The sequence below is a fragment of the Lithobates pipiens genome, unplaced genomic scaffold (assembly GCF_037356315.1).
Source record: "Lithobates pipiens isolate NorthernLeopardFrog02 unplaced genomic scaffold, aLitPip1_a1.2 Scaffold_27, whole genome shotgun sequence".
NCBI classification, from domain to species: Eukaryota; Metazoa; Chordata; class Amphibia; order Anura; family Ranidae; genus Lithobates; species Lithobates pipiens.
The window spans coordinates 87,702,619-87,726,327 of NW_027507788.1; the positions used below are offsets into that span (position 1 = coordinate 87,702,619).

At 43.4% G+C, this 23,709-nt stretch overlaps 1 protein-coding gene across 1 annotated transcript; it reads left to right on the top strand.

The window, feature by feature from the left end:
- Window positions 1-4,345: 4,345 nt before the first annotated feature.
- Window positions 4,346-22,885, top strand: LOC143933968 (ATP-sensitive inward rectifier potassium channel 11-like). The gene is made up of 2 exons (XM_077457185.1): window positions 4,346-4,500; window positions 19,083-22,885. Exon 2 carries the CDS (start codon window positions 19,134-19,136, stop codon window positions 20,325-20,327), a length of 1,194 nt encoding a protein of 397 aa, XP_077313311.1. The 5' UTR covers window positions 4,346-4,500; window positions 19,083-19,133; the 3' UTR covers window positions 20,328-22,885.
- Window positions 22,886-23,709: the final 824 nt, after the last annotated feature.

The window sequence follows — 23,709 nt, forward strand, 5'->3', positions numbered from 1 at the left end:
CAATTCATTTTGAGCTTCAGCCCCAAAACTTTCTGTCCGATTGGGCAAAGGTAGCCTATATTGTATCCCTCCTGTCCGGCGAGGCGTTAGCCTGGGCTGCCCCCCTGTGGGAACTGAATGATCCAGTGGCATCTTGCCTGTCTGACTTCCTGAAACTTTTTCGGAATATCTTCGAGGAACTTGGTCATGTCTCCTCATCGGCCAGGGCCCTTTTATGTCTCCGTCAAGAGTCCGCTTCTGTGGGACAGTACGCTCTTCATTTTCGTATTTTGACTGCTGAACTGAGCTGGAATAATGAGGCCTTAGTTGCAACCTTTTTACATGGCCTCTCTGAAAGAGTGAAGGATGAATTAGCGGAAAGAGCTATTCCTGCTGATCTAGATGGTGTCATCACCTTGTGTAACCAGATCGATATTCGCTTTCAAGAGAGGACTCTGGAAAAAAGACGCTAGCACTCCCTGTTCTTTAGGCAGCCTGAGCTCCCTGTCCCATCTCTTCTTCCCGAGGAGCACCTCCTGCCTGCTGAGGAATCTAAGCAGCAGGGCTTGACCAAGTTGTCTCTTGAAGAATGTGCTAGGTGCAGAACTCTGGGCCTGTGCCTCTATTGTGGGGTCAAAGGTAATTTTCGTGACATTTGCTCTCTTTGTCTGCAAAAATGCTTGAGGCTAATACATCTAGAAAGTGGAGTATTGGACCCTGAAATATCACCTTCACCTTCTCATCTTCTCCTTTCTGTGTTTCTTCATGGCGGCACTTCCTCTCATTCAGTCTCGGCATATCTGGATTCTTGATCCGCTGGCAATTTCATGGACTGGGGAACTGCATCTTTCATGAGGCTTACCCTTTTGCCCCTCACAACGCCATTGGTGGTCTTGGCGATTGATGGCACTGTTCTCCCTTGAGGCCCTATCCGCTTCCAGACTCTCCCTGTTAAGATGTCGGTAGGGACACTCCACTAGGAGTGGATATCCTTCCTTGTCTTACCTAAGGCTTCATCTGCTATCATTTTAGGTCTTCATTGGTTACGGCTCCATTCTCCACATGGACTGGACTGCTGGACAGATCCTGGCTTGGGGTTCCTCCTGTTTCTCTTCCTGCCTACTCAAGGTTGCCCCAAAAGAGAAACTTCCTGTTGCCACCATTCCAGTATTGTCTGCTCTTCCCACTGTATATAGCGATTTCCTGGATTTGTCCTGCAATAGTTGGGCAGAGGCACTCTCTAGGTCATGTGACACTCTGGATGAGGAGCCCACCTGTGAACCTGAGCCGATCATTTACTCCAGTTTGCATAACCATTTACCCTTGCCTGTCCCTAAACTCCCTTGAATGCACAGCCAGGTTAACTTGTCCACAAGTTCTATACTATTGAGGTAGTTGCTACACTTGGCAATGTTATTCAGTCAGCCTTTGCACCAGTTATGGCATTCCAGCCCATGCCCAACGAGCTTCCTGCTTTTTCCTATTCAGGACCTTCTGTAACCTGGCCTCACCCTACTACTACTATGCCCATTCAAACTTGTCTAAGAGGCTCAATCCATCCTTTGGATAGACTGTCTCATTTGGCCAGGTGGGGTTTTCAACCTTTCTTTCTGGACTCTCTGCATTCTGCTTGTGTTTCAGCTATCCTGCTTGACTCTTGACACATCACCCTTTAACCAACCTGGTCTCACGGATCCACTGACCTCTGCCCAGTCTGATGGTCCTGTGCTGGATGTCCAGCTCATCTTTAAGGGTCTGGGGGACCCTGCTCAGACTCTTGATGGTCTTCTCATGCCCTTACCCATTCCTAAGAAGCCTTTAGTCCTCAATAAGTCCCCTCATCCTCTCCCTACCTCGGTTTCGGTCTCTGAGTATAATCTAAAGTATAAGGTTAGTCAAGTTCTGGATTCCCAGCGCCATAGAGGCATTCTTCAGTACCTTGTACATTGGAAGGGGTTTGGTCCTGAGGAGAGGTCTTGGATCACTGCATCTGAGATCTTTGCGCCTCGTCTGTTGAGGAGGTTTCATCTGGAGTTTCCCTTTAAGCATGGGCCGGGGAGGGGGAGGCCTCGAAAGAGGGGGGTACTGTCATGGTTATGCAGTAATCTTTCTCTTTCAGCTTACCTCTCCTCCATGTGTTCATCTTTAGAGGCCAGCCACCTTCACCTGACTGCTTATATAATCTTCCCTCAGCATAGCTCCACCTCAGCCTCTAATTAGGAATACTATATTAACCTGTGCATCGCAAGCCAACCTTGCTGATCAACCATTGTGTGTTTAGCTTTCATGTACTACTTGCTGTGTCTCCTATGTCTGATTCCAGGTACCGATCTTGACCTGTTCTCGACTATCCCTGTCTGCTTGTGACCCTGACCTTTGGCGTGTTCTATGTTTATCCTTGTCTGCTAGTCACCCCGACCTTGGCTTATCCCTTTACTATCCTTTTTGTTCCAGCCTGCTGCTTCGTTTCTTTCTCCTGTAGTCTACCGTGAGCGTTAGTGTGAGACCCTGGGGGCTGCGACCTAGAGCCAGACTGTAGCGTAGTCCATCCTCACCACTAGAGGCTCTGGTGAACACCTACTGGCTCTAATGCCGCATAAATACGATCGGTTTTCCCATTAGAATAAACCCCTAAGGTTTTTCAGACGAAGTTCCTCTGAAACTGTCGGGCGTACACACAATCACACCAAATTCAGCCGTTTAGAACGAGGTGACGTACAGCATGTATGACGGGACTAGAAAAAGAAAGTTCAAGACCCAGTGCGCCACCCTTTGGGCTCCTTCTGCTAATCTCGTGTTTATCTCGGGTTAGTAGAAGCTTGGTTAGAGACGATTCGCGCTTTTCAGATAGTTTTACTGCTGTTCAGTTTGTACTTGTGGGTTTGTATCTGCTTTTCAGTGCATGCAGTCAGTTCGTATCTGTATTTTCAGTGCGTCTGGTCCGCTCATTGCTGATTTTCAGCTCACACTTCACAGGCCTTGCCACAGGACTCGATGTTCACCGGTCTCCTGGCGATCGTGTCACAGAACCTCAGAACGGGGAAGTGCCTATGTAAATACGGCATTTCCCCGTTCTGCCTTGTGTCACAACAGAGATCACTGCTCTCTGTCATCGAGAGCAGTGATCTCAGTCATGTGAGTTAAGGCCCATCCCCCCCACAGTTAGAATCACTCCCTAGGACACACTTAACCCCTCATCGCCCCCTGGTGGTTAACCCCTTCACTGCCCGTGTCATTTACACAGTAATCAATGCATTTTTATAGCACTGATCACTGTATAAATGACAATGGTCCCATAATAGTGTCAAAAATGTGCGATGTGTCCGCCATAATGTTGCAGTTCTGATAAAAATTTCAAATTGCAGCCATTACTAATAAAAATAAAAAAAATGCCATAAAACTATATGCTATTTTGTAGCATGTACCATGTTTTGCTATTTTTTTGTTTATAGCGCAAAGAATAAAAACTGCAGAGGTGATCAAATAGCACCAAAAGAAAGCTCTATTTGTGGGAAAAAAAGAATTTCAATTTTGTTTGGATGCAATGTCGCATGACCGTGCAATTGTCAGTTAAAGCAATGCAGTGCCGAATCGTGCTGAAATGGTTAAGGACTGTGGTTCACTGTAATCAAAATGTTGTTAGTGCAAAAGTACTTCTTTTCTTTTCTGTGTTAGGCGACATTCACACGGATGTGTATTGGCAGTCCTCGGCAAGATCTGGAAGTTCTAAATGCTACATGTAACTGCTCATATGAACCTCTGACCAACCCTAGACGCAGACAATGTGCGTCCAGGGTCAGTATTTCTGTGGAGTTCTGGCTACATCTAATTGGCTAGTTGCAGTCATAGCATGGAGTGTTGCCACATCCAAAAGTGGCATTTAACCTCTTCTGAATGCAGCAAACTATGCGCCCCTTGCCACCCGTGTAAATGTAGCCTTAGTTTTGTTTTTACGTTTTATCTTTTTCAAGGATGCACCATATATGTGGCCAGGGAAAAAAAATATAAAGTCAAATTATAGTAAGCTGATGGTCTCATTCATATTCATGCGATTTTTCCTATTTATCTTTACTAGAATCCTTTAAATGATATTAGATTAATAATTAGCCCTCCAAAAAGATTCTAGATATAGACTATCGTCTTAGGCAGTCGTGTCTCCATGCAATTATATCTTGCTAAATTGGAAACAATTGTTCCTGGAGTGCAACATATTTGTTAAAGGCTTGCACCGTAGCAGCTGAATGACAGATGAGATGGAAGGGGAGGGCTCAGCAGTGCACATTGTACCTAGCCTGCAAGAACACAATTTACTGTCATATGATAACAACCCCCTCATCCAGCCAATGGGAGAGTGCAACCACAGAAACCACACTGAATCAGCAGCAGCAGCCTGTGCATCCTCCATATATACACACACTGGGGACACTAGACTGTACCATCCTCCCTGCATAGAGGGGGAGAAGATCTGATCCCAACCTGAACAGACCCCCCCAGTGCCTGCAGATTTCACTGGATGACAAGGTAAGGAAAACACAATCACACATAGGATTGCTCCAGCAGGTGCCCCTTGTCTGCATTGTTCCCGACTTCCGTCCTGCATCCCAGTTAATAATTGATTGCAGCCAGTGGAGAGGCCCAGTGCTACTGCACCCCAGCATGGGGATGCTTAATAGATAAGGGACCACAGCTCTTCTATGGGGATGCTTAATAGAAAAAAGGACTTCAGCTCCTCTATGGGGGACCTACAATAGAATAGATACCCAACTCCTCTATGTGGATGCTCAATAGATACGTCACCCTAGCTTCTCTGTGGGTGTGCACAGTGGATAGAACACCCCAGCTCCTCTGTTGGGACACACAATAGATAAGACACCAATGCTCTTCTATTGGGATGCTCAACAGATAAGACACCCCAGCTCCTCTATTGGGACACACAATAGGTAAGACACACAGCTTCTGTATGGGTATGTACAATAAATAAGGCACCCGAGTTCCTCTATGAGAAAGTACAATAAATAAGACACCCCAGCTTCTCTATGGGGATACTCAATATAACAGGCACCCCAGCTCCTCTGTGGGCATGTATAATAGATAAGGCACCTCAGCTTATCTATGAGCATGCACAATAATTTAGGCACCCCATTTCAACTATGAGAATGCAAAATAGATAAGACACTCCTGCTCCTCTATAGGGATGCACAATATATAAGGCACCCTAATGCCTCTATAGGGGATATACAACAGATAAGACACCCCAGCTCCTCTATGGGGATACACAATAAATAAAAAGCCACAGCTCCTCTATGGGGATATTCAATAGATAAGGGGTCACAACTACTCAATCAAGATGGACATTAGATAAGGCACCCCAGCTTCTCTAGGAGATGTACAATAGATGAAACACCCCAGTTCCTCTATGGTTACGCACAATAGATAAGACACCTGCCACCTGTATGGGTATGAACAATAAAAAAGCACCACATCTTTACTATGAGAATGCACAATAGAAGGCACCCCAGCTCCACTATGGGGATGTCCAATAAATAAGTCTCCCTATCTACTCTTTGGGGATGTACAATAGATAAGGCACCCCAGCTCTATTATGAGAATGTACAATTGATTAGGGACTCCAGTTTCTCTATGGGGTTGCACAATAAATTACACACACCACCTCCACTATGAAAAAACACAATAGATAACGCACCCCAACTCCTCTATGGAAATGCACATCCCATAAAAGACCCCAGTTCTTCTGTGGGATGCACACTAAATAAGGGACCCCACTCCCACTACTACCGTAAGATGTACAATAGATAGGGGACCCTAGCTCAGGGGTGTCCAACCAGTGGCTCGGAGGCCAGATGTGGCCCGTGGAGCCCTCTGATGTGGCCCGCGACCTCCTGCTCTGGGATAGAATAGAAAGAATACTGTTATTAAAGGTCAGTTTATTACTAAAGTCAGTGTATTCTTGTATTCTTGATTCCTCTTGTACCAAATTGTAATGTAGCTGTAATGTCTGCCCTCATGTTGTAAAGTGCTGCGCAAACTGTTGGCGCTATATAAAACCTGTGTAGTAATAATATATGGGCATATGTTTTCTGCAGTGGTTACTGGGCTGCTTTCAAACTGATCCGCAGGTGCAGAGCAGTTTACCTGTGGGTTACCTGCACTGAGCCCTAGACTTCTATTATTACCTGCGAGTTTGGTGAGCTTTCTGAAAGTGCACCAAACCTGCAGAATATAATAGGAAGCTTTTGCAAACTGCATGAAAGCCAAAGGTACACTGCATTGCACACGTGGTAAACCTCAGCGCATCAGTGTGAAAGCAGCCTTGGACCTCTTTCACACGGTTAGTCCAACAGTCCAACCAATTGAACCCTCCATTCACCTCTAAGTAGTCGCAGACATAAATCGACTTGTATTCTACCTCCAATATGATCCACTAAAAAGTATTGTGGGCTGCGTCCATGTCCGCTCTTCAAATGTAGAGTGGACACGGACATGCCATCCACCGCTCCACTCATTGTGGCCCACGACCGGTTACCAAGTCACTTAATTGGCCCTCACTCTTCAAAAGGTTGGGCACCACTGCCCTAACTCCTCTTACAATAGATAAAGGCACCCCAGATCCACTATGGGGATGTACAATAGATAATACATTCTAGTTTCTTCATGGGGTTTACAATAGATAACGGTCCTCCATTCCTCTATAGGATGCACAATAGATAAAGGACCTTAGTTCCACTTTGAAGATGTACAATAAATAAGGCACCCCAACTTTTCTATAGGGAGCCCAGCTCTTCTATGGGAATGGACAATAGATGAGACTTCCCAGCTCCTCTATGGGGATGCACAATAGAGAAGGCAACCCGGCTCCTCTGCACATTAGATAAGAGCCCTCATATCTTCTATGGGTATGTAAAATAGATAGAGGACCCCAGCTTCCTTATGGGAATGCAGAATAGATAAGGGATGCAAGTTGCTCTTTTGGGATGCACAATAGATAAGGCACCCCATCTCCTATATAGGGATGTACAATTGATAAGGGGCAGGCTGCAACCCCAGCATTGCTACTACAGATGCCAAACAGCACCTTTTAACCACTTAACGACTGCCGCATGCCATTGTACGTCATCACAATGGCATGTACAGGCACAAGCACGTGCTTGCCTTCCAGCGGGTGGGGGGGTCCGATCGGACCCCCTCCCGCTGGATGCGGCGGTCCGTTTCGCTTCAGGAGCGATCCGGGATGAGTGGAAGGCCGTTGGTTTCTAGCCATCCCCTCTCGATCGCTCCTGGCAAATGAGAAGCTTCCTCCCACTGTGTATTGTATACACAGGCAGGGAGGAAGTGATGTCATTCTCCTCGAGGCGGTCTTTTTGACCGGACTACAAGGAGAAGACTAAAAGTAAGTGCACCAAACACTACACTGACACTAACTAACACACAGGCACACAAACCCCCCCCCCCCGATCGCCCCCCCCCCCAGTCACAGTGTCACTGATTGCAGTGATCATTTATTTAGTGATCACTGCATTCAGTGTCAGTTGTAAAAGTAAAAAGTGTCAGGACAGTTAGTGTTAGGTCCGGGGTAGCCCCCTACCACCCCCCAATAAAGATTTAACCCCCTGATTGCCCTTAGAGTTAACCCTTTCACCCCCTTTTGCCAGTGTCACTAAGCGATCATTTTTCTGATCACTGCATTAGTGTCGCTAGTGCCGCTAAGTAGCTAGTTTTTTTTAAGGTTCACCGCCAGGTTTTTATAGCGCTAGGTACCCCGATATACTACCCAATAACGGTTTTAACCCCCTGATTGCCCCTAGTTAACCCTTTCACCCCCTTTTGCCAGTGTCATTAAGCGATCATTTTTCTGATCGCTGCATTAGTGTCGCTAGTGTCGCTAGGTAGCTAGTTTTTTTTTAGGTTCACCGCCAGGTTTTTATAGCGCTAGGTACCCCGATATACTACCCAATAATGGTTTTAACCCCCTGATTGCCCCTAGTTAACCCTTTCACCCCCTTTTGCCAGGGTCACTAAGCGATCATTTTTCTGATCGCTGCATTAGTGTCGCTAGGTAGCTAGTTATTTTTTTAGGTTCACCGCCAGGTTTTTATAGCGCTAGGTACCCCCATATACTACCCAATAATGGTCTTAACCCCCTGACTGCCCCTAGTTAACCCTTTCACCAGCGATCACTGTATAAGTGTCACTGGTGACGCTGGTTAGCCAGTTAGTTATTTAGGTTCCCCGTCAGGTTTTTATATAGCGCCAGGGACCCCCATATACTACCTAATAAAAATTTGAACCCCCTGATTGCCCCTAGTTAACCCTTTCACCAGTGATCACTGTATAAGTGTTACGGGTGACTCTGGTTAGTTAGTTTGCTTTTTATAGCATCAGGGCACCCACCATTTATTACCCAATAAAGGTTTAACCCCCTGATCACCCGGCGGGTGATATCAATTAGGTTTTAGGGTCAGGGTCTGAGTCGCCCCAGGCAGCGCTAGGCTAGTGCCAGTACCGCTAACACCCACGCGCAAAGCATAAACCTCCCGTAGTGGTATAGAATCTGAACAGATCAATATCTGATCTGATCAGATCTATACTAGCGTCCCCAGCAGTTTAGGGTTCCAAAAAAATGCATTGTTAGCGGGATCAGCCCAGATACCTGCTAGCACCTGCATTTTGCTCCTCCGCCCAGCCCACCCAAGTGCAGTATCGATCGATCGCTGTCACTTACAAAACACTAAACACATAACTGCAGCGTTCGCAGAGTCAGGCCTGATCCCTGCGATCGCTAACAGTTTTTTTTGGTAGCGTTTTATATTTAAATCCGGAAGGCAGTGCTTGGTTTTCGGGGTCCGGTACGTGGCTAGGCTCCCAAAAAGTCCCCCACATGTGGTATCCCCGTACTCGAGAGAAGCAGCAGAATTTATTTTGGGGTGTAATTTGACTTATTCCCATAGCATGTGTGAGCAATATATCATTTAGTGACAACTTTGTGCAAAAAAAAAAAAAATTGTAATATTCCTGCAACTTGTGGCAAAATATATTTTGTGGACTCAACTGCCTCTCAGTAAATAGCTTTGGGTGTATACTTTCCAAAATGGGGTCATTTGGGGGGGTTTTGTGTTATTTTGGCATTTTAAGGCCTTCGAAACTGTGATAGGTAGTGAGGAGTGAAATCAAAAATTTGCACCCTTAGAAACCCTGAAGGCAGTGATTGGTTTTCGGGGTGCTGTACGCAGCTAGACTCCCAAAAAGTCCCACATATGTGGTATCCCCATACTCAGGAGAAGCAGCAGAATATATTTTGGGGTGCAATTCCACATATAACTATGGCATGTGTGAGCAATATATCATTTAGTGACAACTTTTTGTAAACTTTTTTTTTTGTGTCATTATTCAATCTTTTGGGACAAAAAAAAAATATTCAATGGGCTCAACATGCCCCTCAGCAATTTCCTTGGGGTGTCTACTTTCCAAAATGGGGTCATTTGGGGGGGGGTTTGTGTTATTTTGGCATTTTATGGCCTTCGAAACTGTGATAGGTAATAAGGAGTGAAATCAAAAATTTGCACCCTTAGAAATCCTGAAGGCAGTGATTGGATTTCGCGGGTGCCGTACGCGGCTAGACTCCCAAAAAGTCCCACATATGTGGTATCCTCGTACTCAGGAGAAGCAGCAGAATATATTTTGGTGTGCAATTCCACATATAACTATGGCATGTGTGAGCAATATATCATTTAGTGACAACTTTTTGTAAACTTTTTTTTTTTTTTTTGTCATTATGCAATCACTTGGGACAAAAAAATAAAATATTCAGTGGGCTCAACATGCCCCTCAGCAATTTCCTTGGGGTGTCTACTTTCCAAAATGGGGTCATTTGGGGGGGGGGGTTTGTACTGCCCTGCCATTTTAGCACCTCAAGAAATGAGATAGGCAGTCATAAATTAAAAGCTGTGTAAATTCTGGAAAATTTACTCTAGTTTGTAGACGCTATAACTTTCGCGGAAACCAATAAATATACGCTTATTGACATTTTTTTTACTAAAGACATGTGGCTGAAAAAATGTTGCCCTAAATGTATGACTAAAATTTAGTTTATTCGATTTTTCTTATAACAAAAAGTAGAAAATATCTTTTTTTCTCAAAATTTTCCATTTATATCGCAAAAAATAAAAATCGCAGAGGCAATAAAATACCATCAAAAGAAAGCTCTATTTGTGGGAAGAAAAGGATGCAAATTTCGTTTGGGTACAACATTGCATGACCGCGCAATTACCAGTTAAAGCAGTGCAGTGCAAAATTGTAAAAAGACCTTTGGTCCTTAGGCTGAAAATTGGTCCGGGGCTAAAGTGGTTAAACCCTGATGCCTAGCTCTATCCCTGGTGCTGAAAGCAGGCTGGCATGCTGTAATCCAAACCTGATCTGAGCTTTCTATATTTCACTACAGATGAAAGACACTTGTTCATGGGTCCAGTAACATGATCGTAGACACTGATTCTGCACTGGTACCTATTTTTATTGTACAGTTGTTTGTTCTAGTCCCCTGCATAGTTTATTAAACAGTTAGTATACCCAAATAATTGCCTAGTTATTGTATATACTGAAATGTATTTCAATTAAAGGCAGCATTTGAGGTGTTGAGTCACAAGCCGACTTCCTATATTTTTGAGGAATTTCAGTAGCATGTTTTTATCATATTATTTTGTAGATTTATTTAGGGCCCATTCTCACCAGTGGGTGCCCAATATGTTTTATATAATGCACGCCTGCTGAGTACATTGTGTAAGGCAGTGTAATGCATTATTACAATGCATTAAAATGTTTAAAAAAAATCCTTTTTTTTTTAACTCTTTTGAAATGTCAAGAAATTATATTTCATTCAGCTCTATACACAGAAGCGTTGTGATGCATACAGCTGAATGAAATGACATTTTGTAATGTGTTACAACGAGTTGCACTACATAAAAATGCAACCCGTCCTACTTTTTTCAGCACATTGGTGTGAACGGAAACAATAAGGCATAAGCTAATTTGCCTTGTCTATGTGTTAGGACTGCGTTGGGCAACACTGCACAACACTGCCCAATGGGGTGAGTGTAAATAAGCCCTTACTAGCCACCCTGGTGTTTTGTGTGTATCCATCTTCCTATTTCACTTCTGTATTATAAAATAAGTGAACTATCCAGCATGGAGAAGGACTCACGTCACCTCTGAAGTGCTAAAAAGATATCAACAATTCATAGGAGATTTTAATATGTCTGCTGAACCACATGCAGGCTCAATGCAAGGGCCCATAGAAAACATTTATTTACTATATGCCATGTTCATAACATTCAGGTGCAGTGTTGAAAAAAAAATGAAAATTGAATATTAAGTTTTCCTTTCCTGATAAGCTCCATGTCAGCCTAATACTGGGTATGCTCTGCCCATACCCCCACCTGCAGGATCTAACTCATAAATTTGACTCCCGCCCTCAGGCCGTTATTTCTTTATAAAGGGCCAATGCCCTATCTATATATGAGAGGGAGATTTCTTCCACAATTCAAGAAGCAATCGCACTGCTCGAAGCTCTGGCCCCCTTGCGTGAACCTTTGGGAACCACAAACAGGCAATATGATGCCCTGAAAGTTGGGGTAGCATGGATATAAAATCTTCAGTGTCTCCCCCACATCCAAAAGATGTTTTGTCCATCTTACAGATTAAGAGTAGGCACACAATTTCTTGTCTTAGATAGAATGTTGAGGCTACTTTGGAATAGAATCCAGCAGCAGAATAACGCTGCCTGCCAGGAAGGACTTAATGTTTGGGGTTCCTTTATATCCTAGGGCCCACAAATCCTTGCTGAAGCTTTGGCTACCAAGAAAGAAGTCTTTAACGACAATTGCCATAGCTACAACTCCATCTTGGATTTTGGAGCAGACAGGTAGTTGAGTACTATTGTGAGGTCCCATAGGTCGCCTAGGAGGCCTTAGCTTTACTACGGCCTTAAGAATTGAAGAGGTCCACTGAGTCCCACTAAGGGCCGATGTGGAAGAGATGTGTCCTTTGAATGTGCTTGAACTCAGGCCCATGTCGAGATCTCTTTTGAAGAAAACTGAGGAAAACTAGAGGACCTGACAAACCTTGCCTTCCTAGAGATACAACTTCTGATGTAGCATATTCCTGGAATTTTGTCAGATTTTGTTGAAGACTTTGTTCATGCTGCCCTTCCATGCTCTCTGAGGGCATCTACCATTCTCTGTGAGCAACCTAAATCCACGAACCTTCACCTCACAAAATCCAGGCCACTAACTTGAGCTTTTTCTGGAGCTGGATGGGGAACTTGTCCTTGTTTCACTGTCTGGCAACTGAAAAATTTTGTACTAGGTGTCTGAGATATAAATAGTTTGATGCATATCCACGGTTGAAGAAAAACCCCTGGAAAGGGTATCTTCTCCACTGAGCCACTCAAAACAAGGACTGGAGAGACCATGGTCCCGATAGTCACCAGGCATGAAGATGCTGACAGGTGAAGAGAGGAACATCAGGACAATTCAGTACCTTACCACCTGTATTTTCTCTAGCAGCATAGAAAGGCATACTTTAAACCATGATTAGTTGGGCTGTTAATCACAGAAGGACTGTGTGGGGGTCAGATGACCCTATTCTTTAATCGCCAACTCAGACATTTATCTTGAGGCAGGAAGCCAGACTGTCCACAATCACATAACCTTGTCGCCAATTTAAGATTCATTTTCTATGAACAAATACAATAAATGGGTTCGTCCTTGAAGGCCACTTCATCTTCTAATGGTAAAGTAATGTGTCTGGTCAAACCCATAAGGGACATACCGACCAAAGTGGGTGACTCCAAATGCTGGACACCTCTCTCTGCACAAAGGCATAATTTTGACATCTGCTGTAAATACTTTTTTTTTGCTCCAGTCTTCGAGGATAAGCCTTAATTCAGTCACCATAGGAAAATTGCAAAGTGGTCTTAGGAGGCACTTGAAAAATACTTCCACTGCTTTCCTTATATCTTGAGGCATCTCACTGGGAAAACTGGATAAAGGTCATCTTCACTTGCATCTTATTCTTTGGAAGAAGGTTGGTTGGCCTGAGAAAGATCTTGAGACCAGTTACTGGCTCTGGAAGGAAAACTGAACCTTGCCAGAACAGATGACTTTTGCACAAGGGGAGTTCAAACAACTCATTTAGAGAGTTTTGACCACATGCTTAATGAATTGTGACAACCCTTTGGTCCTTGTCATCTCCATCACTTACTGCTTGAACAAGGCAGGATTCATGCAGTCATGTTGATCTGTGTCTCTCTCTCTCTCTCTCTCTGGAAGAGTCTGAAGAGGGCTTCTTGCCTAGAAAGCAGGTGGGCACTGTCCCCTACCTTCTTTGATAACGCTGGTCTTTATTTGGGGTCGACATTTGTTTTTCTACAGAAGGCAGGCAAAAAACATTGAGCTTGTCCACGATTAAAGTGGTGGTACACCCAAAAAAATGCATGAATGTGCCTAAAAAGAAAAAAAATTGGAATTTTTTTTACTCACCTGTAAATGGCTGTTGCTAGGGGGTGCCTCGTAGTCTGCCTCCTTCAGTGCCTGGGCTCTTGACGTCACTTCCCCTCAGCGCAGGAAGGGCTCAGGGCAGTGGGTGCCCGGCTGTGGCTTCAGTTACAATGCCGGTGCCGCCGAACTGAGGGGGAGATGAGCGGGGCTTCGATTCCCTGCATCGCTGGACCCTGGGACAGGTAAGTGTCCGATTATTAAAAAAGTCAGCAAGTTAAGGCAAGTGTCCAATCCAGCCATGATCTTGCACTTCCCCATTGAGAGTGATTTACACCTCATATGCTGCCCCGGAAACCAGTAGAGGGGTTCCCTGATAAACAATGCATTTAGCATGTGAACACATGCCAGCAGAACAGGATGAACAGCCCATCATTTATACGAGCTAGGAAGGAGACATTTGCCAATTTCCTGAATCCTGTCCCTTCACAGGGTGAGTGGAAACGACTCCTTTAGAGGGTATTGACCAAATGCTTAATGAATGTGACAATCTGTTAGGTATCGTCGTCATCTTTATCCTTTGTTGCTTGAACTGCTCGGTAACCCCTTTCACATGGTGAGTGGAAACACTCCTTTAGAGTGTATGGCCCACATACAGGGCTTGCCTGCCTAGGCATGAGTGGCACAGGCCCAATTTAGGCAGTGCATGATGCCTGTCATTCCGGAGGGACTCAGTGGCAAGATCCCATAGTTCACTTCCCATACACCTGAAAGAAAAACTCTCACCTGAACGGTGACCCATTAACTTCTTTGCGATGACTGGCTACTAGAATGAGGTAACACTTATGGCTTTGCAGCAAACCAGCAGCAGAAATACTGAGCAAGTCTAAAAAAAAACTCCACATTAGGAAAAAAAATACAACATGTACAATGCTACTCAAGTCATCTGGTAACTTAAGATGACTAAGTGTCAGTACTAGAATCCCTTTAGGACCCAGCACAACTCACCTGACACAGCCTGTGTCTGGGAAACAACAGTGTTTGGTCAGCTCACGTTTAAATCACCTATATCAGCATTCAGTCAGTGCTCGTGTTAGAGTTCACTTGTGTTTGATCCAGCTGATATTTGCTCTGTGTCTTTCGTGTTTGACCCGGCTTGTTTGACCCTCCGTGCTTGCTTCTGATTTGGTACCGTTTGGATTCTGATCTACCTGTGTATGACCCAGCTTGCCTAGACTACGCTTTGCCTGATTCTACTAGAACCCTCATCTGCAGCAGTGAACCACAAGGTCCAGCAATCATATATCCTCATCTACAGCAGTGAACTACAAGGTCCAGCAATCATCTATCCTCATCTACAGCAGTGAACCACAAGGTCCAGCAACTTGTGCTATGTGCTTTGAACTCTTGTATAATCAGCACACCTGAACTGTTACTTGTTATCTGCTCCTAGCCTGACACTAAGATGTTTAAAAGTTAACCATCTACTTCAAAGTACAGCCCTGCAGACTAAAAAAAGCAGTACAAAAAAAATAAAGAAATAACCCTCTAAGGGTTAACTACTGGTAAGGAAGGCTAAATACTGCAGCTTCCCAGACCAGAGCTCAGACATCACCAAGTGATTTGTTCATCAACACCCAGTCATGCCAGAAGCAGGACAATGAAAAAAAGTTCTGTTCAGGACAGAAACAAGAGGTCGGACTCTAATGCCCTGTACGCACGACCGGTTTTCCCGTCGGAATAAACTCTGAAGGTTTTTCCAACAGAATTCCACTCAAGCTGTCTTGCATACAATCATCCCAAAGTCTGACCATCAAGAACGCGTTAACGTACTACACGTACGACGGGACTAAAAAACGGAAGTTCAATAGCCAGTAGCCAATAGCTTCCATCTCGTACTTGCTTCAGAACATGCGTTGTTTTTGGTCCATTGGAACAGCATACAGACGAGCGGTTTTCCCGATAGGAATTGGTTCAGTCAGAATATTTAGAACATGTTCTATTTCTAGGTCTGTCAGAACTTTCAACGTAAAAAGTCCAATGGGGCATACACACGATCGGAATATACGATGAAAAGCTCCCGTCTGACTTTTGTCTGTCGGACATTCCGTTCATGTATACGTGGCATAACAGATTATGACAATATTCTGCACACAGTATACAGATCACCCAAGGGAATAGTAAATATCACTATTGCACCTTTTAACAAAAGTGGGGTACACCTCAATAACCCAAAGCAAGTGCCTTATACAACTCCAGTATGCTATGGTGCTCAAAAAGGCACCCCAGCTGTCATATGTGGATCCATTCAATCTAGAGAAACATCACTGAATGAAGGAAGATGCAGCATGCATCACAGAGGCAAAAAGGCAATATAATCAGGCAGCATTATATACAAGATAGCTGCAGCCATGGTGTCACCTCTGGGAACAGCCTTTAGCGGGGCATCAATCCCAATACCAGCCATAACACTTACACAAGAAGTCAATTTAAGGGTCCATACAGCGCGGTCGGCACCTAGGGAACAACAGGTGGACGGCCACAAGTTTACTGCAGCCAGGTAAGGGGTGCTTGGTCCTACTAGGTGAGGAGGAAAAGAGAGGAATGCCGGCCTGAGGGCAGGAGTAAAATTTATGAGTTAGGTCCTGCAGGTGGGGGTATGAGCGGAGCATACCCAGTAGTAGGCTGACATAGAGCTATCAGGAAATATAGTGCAACTTACTGCTCCACATATCAGCACAACGCAGCACATCACAAGGCACTGCAATTTATAGAGTTGAAAGATGTTCAGAAAGCTCTACTTTTTTTTTTTTTTTTTTTTACTTTATTGGAAGATTTTGGTCATAATGGTCACCAGGACAAATAGAGACTAAATCTCCCTGACAGGTGTTCTAATATTGCCCACTAAAAAGTTTTGCCTTTAGATATACTGTAGTTTAATAGGGTCTCCAATATAGGGGTCTGCAAACTTTTCAGTACGAGGGCCGCATTGTTTATTTGACAAATATTCGCGGTCCGAAAAAAAAAATCAGTAATTTATTAATTAATAAAATTAAAATGAATGAATACCTTTTACGTGTATCTTTTTTTGTAATTGGCGTGATATGGTGCCTTGATAAATTTGTGTCCTTAGCAGGGTCCCCCGTTCATTTGTGTCCCATCAGATTCTCCCTGTCCATCTGTGTCCCCATAGTTGTCTCCCTGTCCATTTGTGTCCTCATCAGAGTTTCCCTGTCCACTTGTGTCCCCAGTAAGATCTCTCTGTCCATTTGTGCCCCTCAGCAGAGTGCCCCTGTCCTCTAGTGCCCCCAGCAGAGTGTCTCTGCCCATTTGTGTCTCCAGTAGAGTCTCCCTGTTCTTTTCATGTCCCTAACAGAGTCTCTCTGGCCATTTGTGTCCCCAACAGAGTATCATTGACCACCTATGTCCCCAGCAGAGTGTCTCTGTCCACTTGTGTCCCCAGCAGAGTCTGTCTACTTGTGTCCCCAGCAGAGTCTCCTTGTCCACTTGTGTCCCCAGCACAGTTTCCATGTCCACTTGTGTCCCTGTCCACTTGTGTCCCCATCATATTCTTCCTGTCCATCTGTGTCCCCATCAGATTCTTCCTGTCCATTTGTGTCCCCAGCAGAGAATTCCTGTCCTTTTGTGTCACCAGCAGAGTCTCCCTGTCCACCTAGGTTCCCAGCAGAGTCTCTCTATCCATCCGTGGCCCCATCAGACACAATGTCCCCAGCAGAGTGTCCCTGTTCATTTATATCCCCAGCAGAGTGTCCCTGACCATTTGTGTCCCCAGGATAGTCTTCTTGTCCACTTGTGTCTCCAGCAGAGTGTCCCTGTTCATTTGTTTCCCCAGCAGAGTGTCCCTGTTCATGCGTGTCCTCAACAGAGTCTTCTTGTCCACTTGTGTCCTCATAAGTGTCTCCCTTTCCATTTGTGTCCCCATAAAAGTCAGCAGGGTGTCTCTGTGCATTTGTGTCCCTGGCAGAGTGTCTATGTCCACTCATGCCCCTCACCAGAGTCTCTCTGTTTATTTGTTTCCCCAGCACAGTGTCCCCATATACTTCAGTGGCGGCTGTTGGTCAACATTTTTGGGGGGCATGATCCTAGCACAGGGTCCCTCTGTCAGGGACCATGAGCCAGGCAGAGACAGAAATCGCAGTTAAAATCACACCTTTAATGTAATACTAAAAATAATACAGATCAGGAGCATAGTCAAAAACACTAGTCAGGGTTAGAAATAAACATGTGCACTGACAAAAAAGTTGTTTGTTTTTGTTTTCGTTTAATTCATTTTTTTGCTTTTTTTGGAAATTTGGAATACGGAAATTCAGATTTTCGAAAATTCCAAATGATCAAATTTTCAGATTTAGACATTTTCAAATTTTCGAATTTCCGATTTTCGAATTTCGAATTTTTGGATTTTTGAATTTTCAAATTCCGCAATTTCCAATTTTTAAAATTTCAGATTTTTCAGATTTCCAAATTTCCGAATTTTGAATTTTGTCGAATTCCGAATTTCCAATTTTTTAAAATCTGAAAAAAAAGAAAATCAGTTAAATTCAAAATAATAGCTAACTAATAATACAGTCATGGCCGAAATTGTTGGCACCCCAGAAATTTTTCCAGAAAATCAAGTATTTCTCACAGAAAAGTATTGCAGTAACACATGTTTTGTTATACACATGTTTATTCCCTTTGTGTGTATTGGAACAAAACCAAAAAAGGGAGGAAAAAACCTAATTGGACTAAATAGGCAGGTCAAAATTCTTGGCACCCTTAAATTAATATTTGGTTGCACACCCTTTGGAAAAAATAACTGAAATCAGTCGCTTCCTATAACCATCAATAAGCTTCTTACACCTCTCACCCAGAATTTTGGACCATTCTTCCCTTGTAAACTGCTCTAGGTCTCTCTTATTGGAAGGGTGCCTTTTCCCAACAGCAATTTTAAAATCTCTCCACAGGTGTTCAATGGGATTTAGATCTGGACTCGTTGCTGGCCACTTTAGAACTCTCCAGTGCTTTGTTGCCATCCATTTCTAGGTGCTTTTTGATGTATGTTTGACCCCAAGGACTTTCACACCCGAGCGGTGCGCTGGCAGGGCGTCAGAAAAAGTCCTGCCAGCAGCTTCTTTGGAGCGCATTAGGAGAGGTGAACTCACCACTCCTAAAGCGCCCCTGCCCATTGAAATCAATGGCCAATGCCACCAAACCCCCCGCAAAGCACTGCTGTAACAGCGCTTTGTGGGCAGTTTTGACCCTTCTGAACCCATTTTACCATAGTTTTTGCGGTGCTATTCGGCTGCTAGCGGGTGCTTTTAACCCCCGCTAGCGGGAGAATAACGGCGCAAAAACTACGGTAAAACGCCGCTAAAATATCGGCGTTTTACCATCAATGCCCAGGGTGACTCAGTGTGAAAGGGCTCTTATTCAGCATACAGCATGTCTCCTGCTACGGTGTTACTTGTTCCTTACAAATTGGTATGGAACTTTGAATTACCTCCTCTATTGTTCCCAATATCATCCATGTGTATTTTCTGTAAAAATTAGTCAGTACTTGTGTGCAGTTTTGTAATCCAGTAATTTCCCTTTTCACAGATAATGTGCCATTTTTAAAAAGACAATCCAAACCTATTGCACTTTATAAACATGCTTGCCCGGAAAGGCTTGATCCATGAAGAATACTTGATAACTAGGCTTGCAGAAGATAAGGATGCCCAACCCCAATACAGAAGCAAGACCAGAAAAGCCCGCTTTGTGGCTAAGAATGGTGCCTGCAATGTGGCTCATAAGAATATCCGTGAACAGGGACGTTTCCTCCAGGATATCTTCACCACCATGGTAGACCTCAGGTGGCAGCATAGCCTGCTAATCTTCACAATGACATTTATATGCAGCTGGATGCTATTTGCTATGGCCTGGTGGCTTATTGCCTTTGCCCATGGAGATCTTGATCCCAAACGCAACAGTTACACACCTTGTGTCACTAACATTCAGTCTTTTACTTCAGCCTTTCTTTTTTCAATTGAGGTTCAGGTAACCATTGGCTTTGGAGGTCGTATGGTTACAGAACAATGCCCCTTGGCTATAACAATTCTCATCATTCAAAATATATCTGGCTTGATCATCAACGCAGTCATGTTGGGATGTATTTTTATGAAGACAGCTCAGGCTAACCGTAGGGCTGAGACTTTAATATTTAGTAAACATGCTGTCATAGCCTGTCGGGATGGCAAGTACCGTTTCATGTTCAGAGTAGGTGACCTACGAAAGAGTATGATCATTAGTGCTTCAATCAAGATCCAGGTGGTCAAGAAGACCACAACCACTGAAGGTGAGGTCATCCCGATCTCTCAGGTAGACATTCAAGTAGAAAACCCTGTTGGAACAAATTCTATTTTCTTAGTTTCACCACTTATAATAAGCCACACAATTGATGAAAAGAGTCCTTTATACAACTTCTCAGCTTATGACCTTTGCCAACAGGATTTAGAAGTGGTAGCCTTACTGGAAGGAGTAGTAGAAACAACAGGTATAACTACCCAGGCCAGAACGTCTTACTTGCCTGAAGAAATTATTTGGGGTCATCGTTTTGTCCCCATTGTTACAGAAGAAGAGGGAAGATACTCCGTTGATTACTCTAAATTTGGAAACACAGTTAAAGTGCATGGACCCCTATGCAGTGCGAAAGACCTGATGGAAGGCAGAAACCAACCAATTTCTAGGGGTGGTCACCCTTCTAGAATGATGAAGAGAAGAAAAGTAGAAAGTCATGAACCTTCTATTTCTGAAAAGAAAATGTCCAGAGATACCTCATGTCATGATTCTTTTTCTGATTCTTAATGTATGTGTTTTTTTACGGTAGAGAAAAAAACATTTTTCTCATTATTTGGAATCTCCCCAGGGGTCCTACAAGAAGTTGAAACAGCTTATTTGTTCTCTGCATCAAATTTATAAGACAACGCATCAATATACTAGACTCATTGACAACAGCTAATGCTACAAATTTTGTACATATCGGGGCTTTTGTATCTCATTTTGTGAATGGAATGTGCCTGTTGCAAATTAGTTTGTTAAAAGGTGACCCCAGGCAAGTATAAAACATAATTTAATGCAGTTATATATTCCTTAAAAAGAATGAAATGTATTTTTACATACCGCTAGCATGAGTACCTTATTCTGTCTTGCTATTTTCCTATTGTTATCCCCTGCACAGCCGTACTCAAACCATCAGAGGGAGAGACAGCACTAGTAGCCAATCAGACTGTGCTGCATGTACATGTGCTGACAGGAAAGATGCTGACAAAAGGACAGGACAGAGTTCATGACTTTTTCTGCTCAATCTTTGCTCTCCATTGACCTTTACTGTCAAAATGATGAAGGCAGGGTTTTGACACCACTGAATTCCTTAATTATAACTGAGAAAGTGGAGTCACCCCCTTGTTGGCCTTTGGCAGAGATGTATGAATCACATAAGTGACTTCTCAGGATTCCAAATTATTTACAGTTCACAGTTTATATATGTGTATTTCAACTGGGTACTTAGAGGTTTGCCTGGAGTACAGCTTTAATTAATTTTGTGTCCCACACTATCAACATGATAGCTGTTGGATGGTATTGGTAATATAGGCAACATGGACATTCTAGTTTTTTAAAGTTTAGATACTTTAGTTCCTTCTTGCATGGTTGCTGGTTCAGTTCCCACCGACCCTGATACTTCATTGCCCTGCTACACAATGGGTGTAGTCATCATAATATACGAAAGTAAACAATCAGAAGGAAGGGACTCTCTCATAATTGTCGCTGTAGATTCACTGAACATATGAGTACAGAGATCTCACCGTTGGAGATGTAAAAAAAGATAATGAAACTCATTAACAGCCATTTAGAAGGAACCAAGTGCTAGCTTCCCGATATGCATTGCCTTTGCTCTAACATTAAAGCTTAATTCCACGAATTCAGCAACTTTCGAAAAAGTGCAGGTATACTACCAGTTAAGTCCGGTTAGAGGCATGTCACCTCCGGACTTATCGCTATTTATTACTTATATGCGACAGGTTTATTTCACTCCTGGAGGATATACTCTGGCTGTGAAAGAAGAGAAGCACACAGCCCACCCCTCCCATCTGCTGCCCATTCACAGAAGCCTTTGTATTTTGTGAATGAAAGCGCTGTGCAAAATGTTGGCTCTATATAAACCTGTATAATAATAATAATGAATGGCCAGAAGGAGGAAAGGAGCCAGCATAGCAGTTCCAGTGACTCTGTTCTTAAAGGAACTGAGACCACAGTAAGCAGCGTAGGAGCTCTGGAAGTTATCCTCCACAATAATCCTGCCAGATGTGAATAAAAGAGATAAGTCCACCAGGCAGCAGGCAGCTAGTTAAACTTAACTTATGGTATGTCTGCAGTTTTTGCAAAGTAGCTGGAAGTCAACTTTAAAGCTGTTCTCCAGGTACAACTGTTCCCCTACCCAACTAACTAACTGCTATGCTATTAAAAAAAAAAGAAAAAGAAAAGAAAAAAGGACACCATCTTTTCTAAGACTCTTTCTACAATGAAAAGTGTTTTTTTTTAGATGTGCACATTGTATGTGTGTGAATCTTCTCATTGGTTGTCCAGTGATTAGGTCCTCTCAAGCTTCAGAACTGCAGCAGCTTGGTGACATCACAACAAAGTGACTGTTCGTTAATGATTCACCGGTCAACTGTAAAAAGAAGGCACCAGCCAGAACACATGGTGGTGTTAGGTTAAAGGATAACAAACATGTTATACTTACCTCCACTGTGCAGCTCATTTTGCACAGGGTGGCCCCGAACCTGCTCTTGTGGGTTCCCTCGGCGGCTGTCTCGGCTCCCTCCTGCAAGGACTCCACAACTTCATGCGAGCTCCCTCGGATAGTGTGGAGTGCTTGCGGGCGCGCTCCCGTGATACCGCAAGTGGCTGTTGCCGCTCACTGTATCACTCGGCCCCTGCTCCCTGGCGTGGCGCGTCATTGGATGTGATTGACAGCAGCGCAAGCCAATAGCTGCCCTGCTTTCAATCCATCCACTCTAGCCAATCAGCAGCCAGGCTGAGCGGTGAAGAGGACGTCGGGGGCAAGTGCGGGACTTTCGAGGGGTCGGGTAAGTAAAACGGGGGGGCTGGGGGCGCTGGCATTGTCAGATGCTTTTTCACCTTAATGCATAGAATGCATTAAGGTGAAAAAACTTACCTTTACAACCCCTTTAATTCAAATGAGGTGTTTTTACATTTTTTTAAATGTGTTCTGGGCCTGAAACCAAAGATAACCAGTGAACTGGTATTTTATTATTTTTAGAAAGAGCTGTACAATATGGCTCTTTATGAAGGGAATGTATACCAAATTGTCAATTTGATTCTAAAATAAATGCATAAATAGATATGTGTTAAGAGTTTTTAATATTTAATTAAACTGTATTTTTAAATACAAACATGTATACAAGATATTTACAGATATTTAAAGAGTAATCCCTCTTTAATTTGAAAAAATGACTATAGAAGACTAAAAAAATAATACCCAAAACATGAGCATGTAGACAGTAATTTTAAGTTGCAATTAACACTCAAATAAAAAAGCAAATATTTTATTCATACAGATAAAAATAGCATATAGAGCAGGGGTGTCCAACCTTTTGATTTTCCTGTTTCACATTGGAAGAAGAGGAATTGTCTTGGTAATATTTTTTATTATAAAAGTAAAAGGGGGCAACATAAAACTAGTGCAATATTGGACACTGTTTTTTGATAAACTACTGCAGGGATATGCAATTAGTGGACCTCCAGCTGTTGCATAACTACAAGTTCCATGAGACATAGCAAGACTCTGAGAGCCACAAGCATGACTGCCAGAGGCAGAGGCATGATGGGACTTGTAGTTTTGCAACAGCTGGAGGTCCGCTAATTGTATATCCCTGAACTACTGCATCAATATTTGGTTCGATGGATGTATTAGCAATGAATTCTCAAGGTGTTCATCAGATATTTTGGTACTAATTTTGCCCTTCATGTGCTACATCATTGAAAATAGTTGCTCACAAATATTGGTGCTGCTGAAAACTGATGACATTGGTGTTGTGAAGAGTGGGATAGTTTTCTTTGGGGAGATAAAACTTATAAAGGCCCAGTAAAAGGTCTGACAAGTTTTTCTTCTAAGTGTGAACATAGTTTTACCAAAAATTCCCCCCCAAAAATCAACATTTTTAAG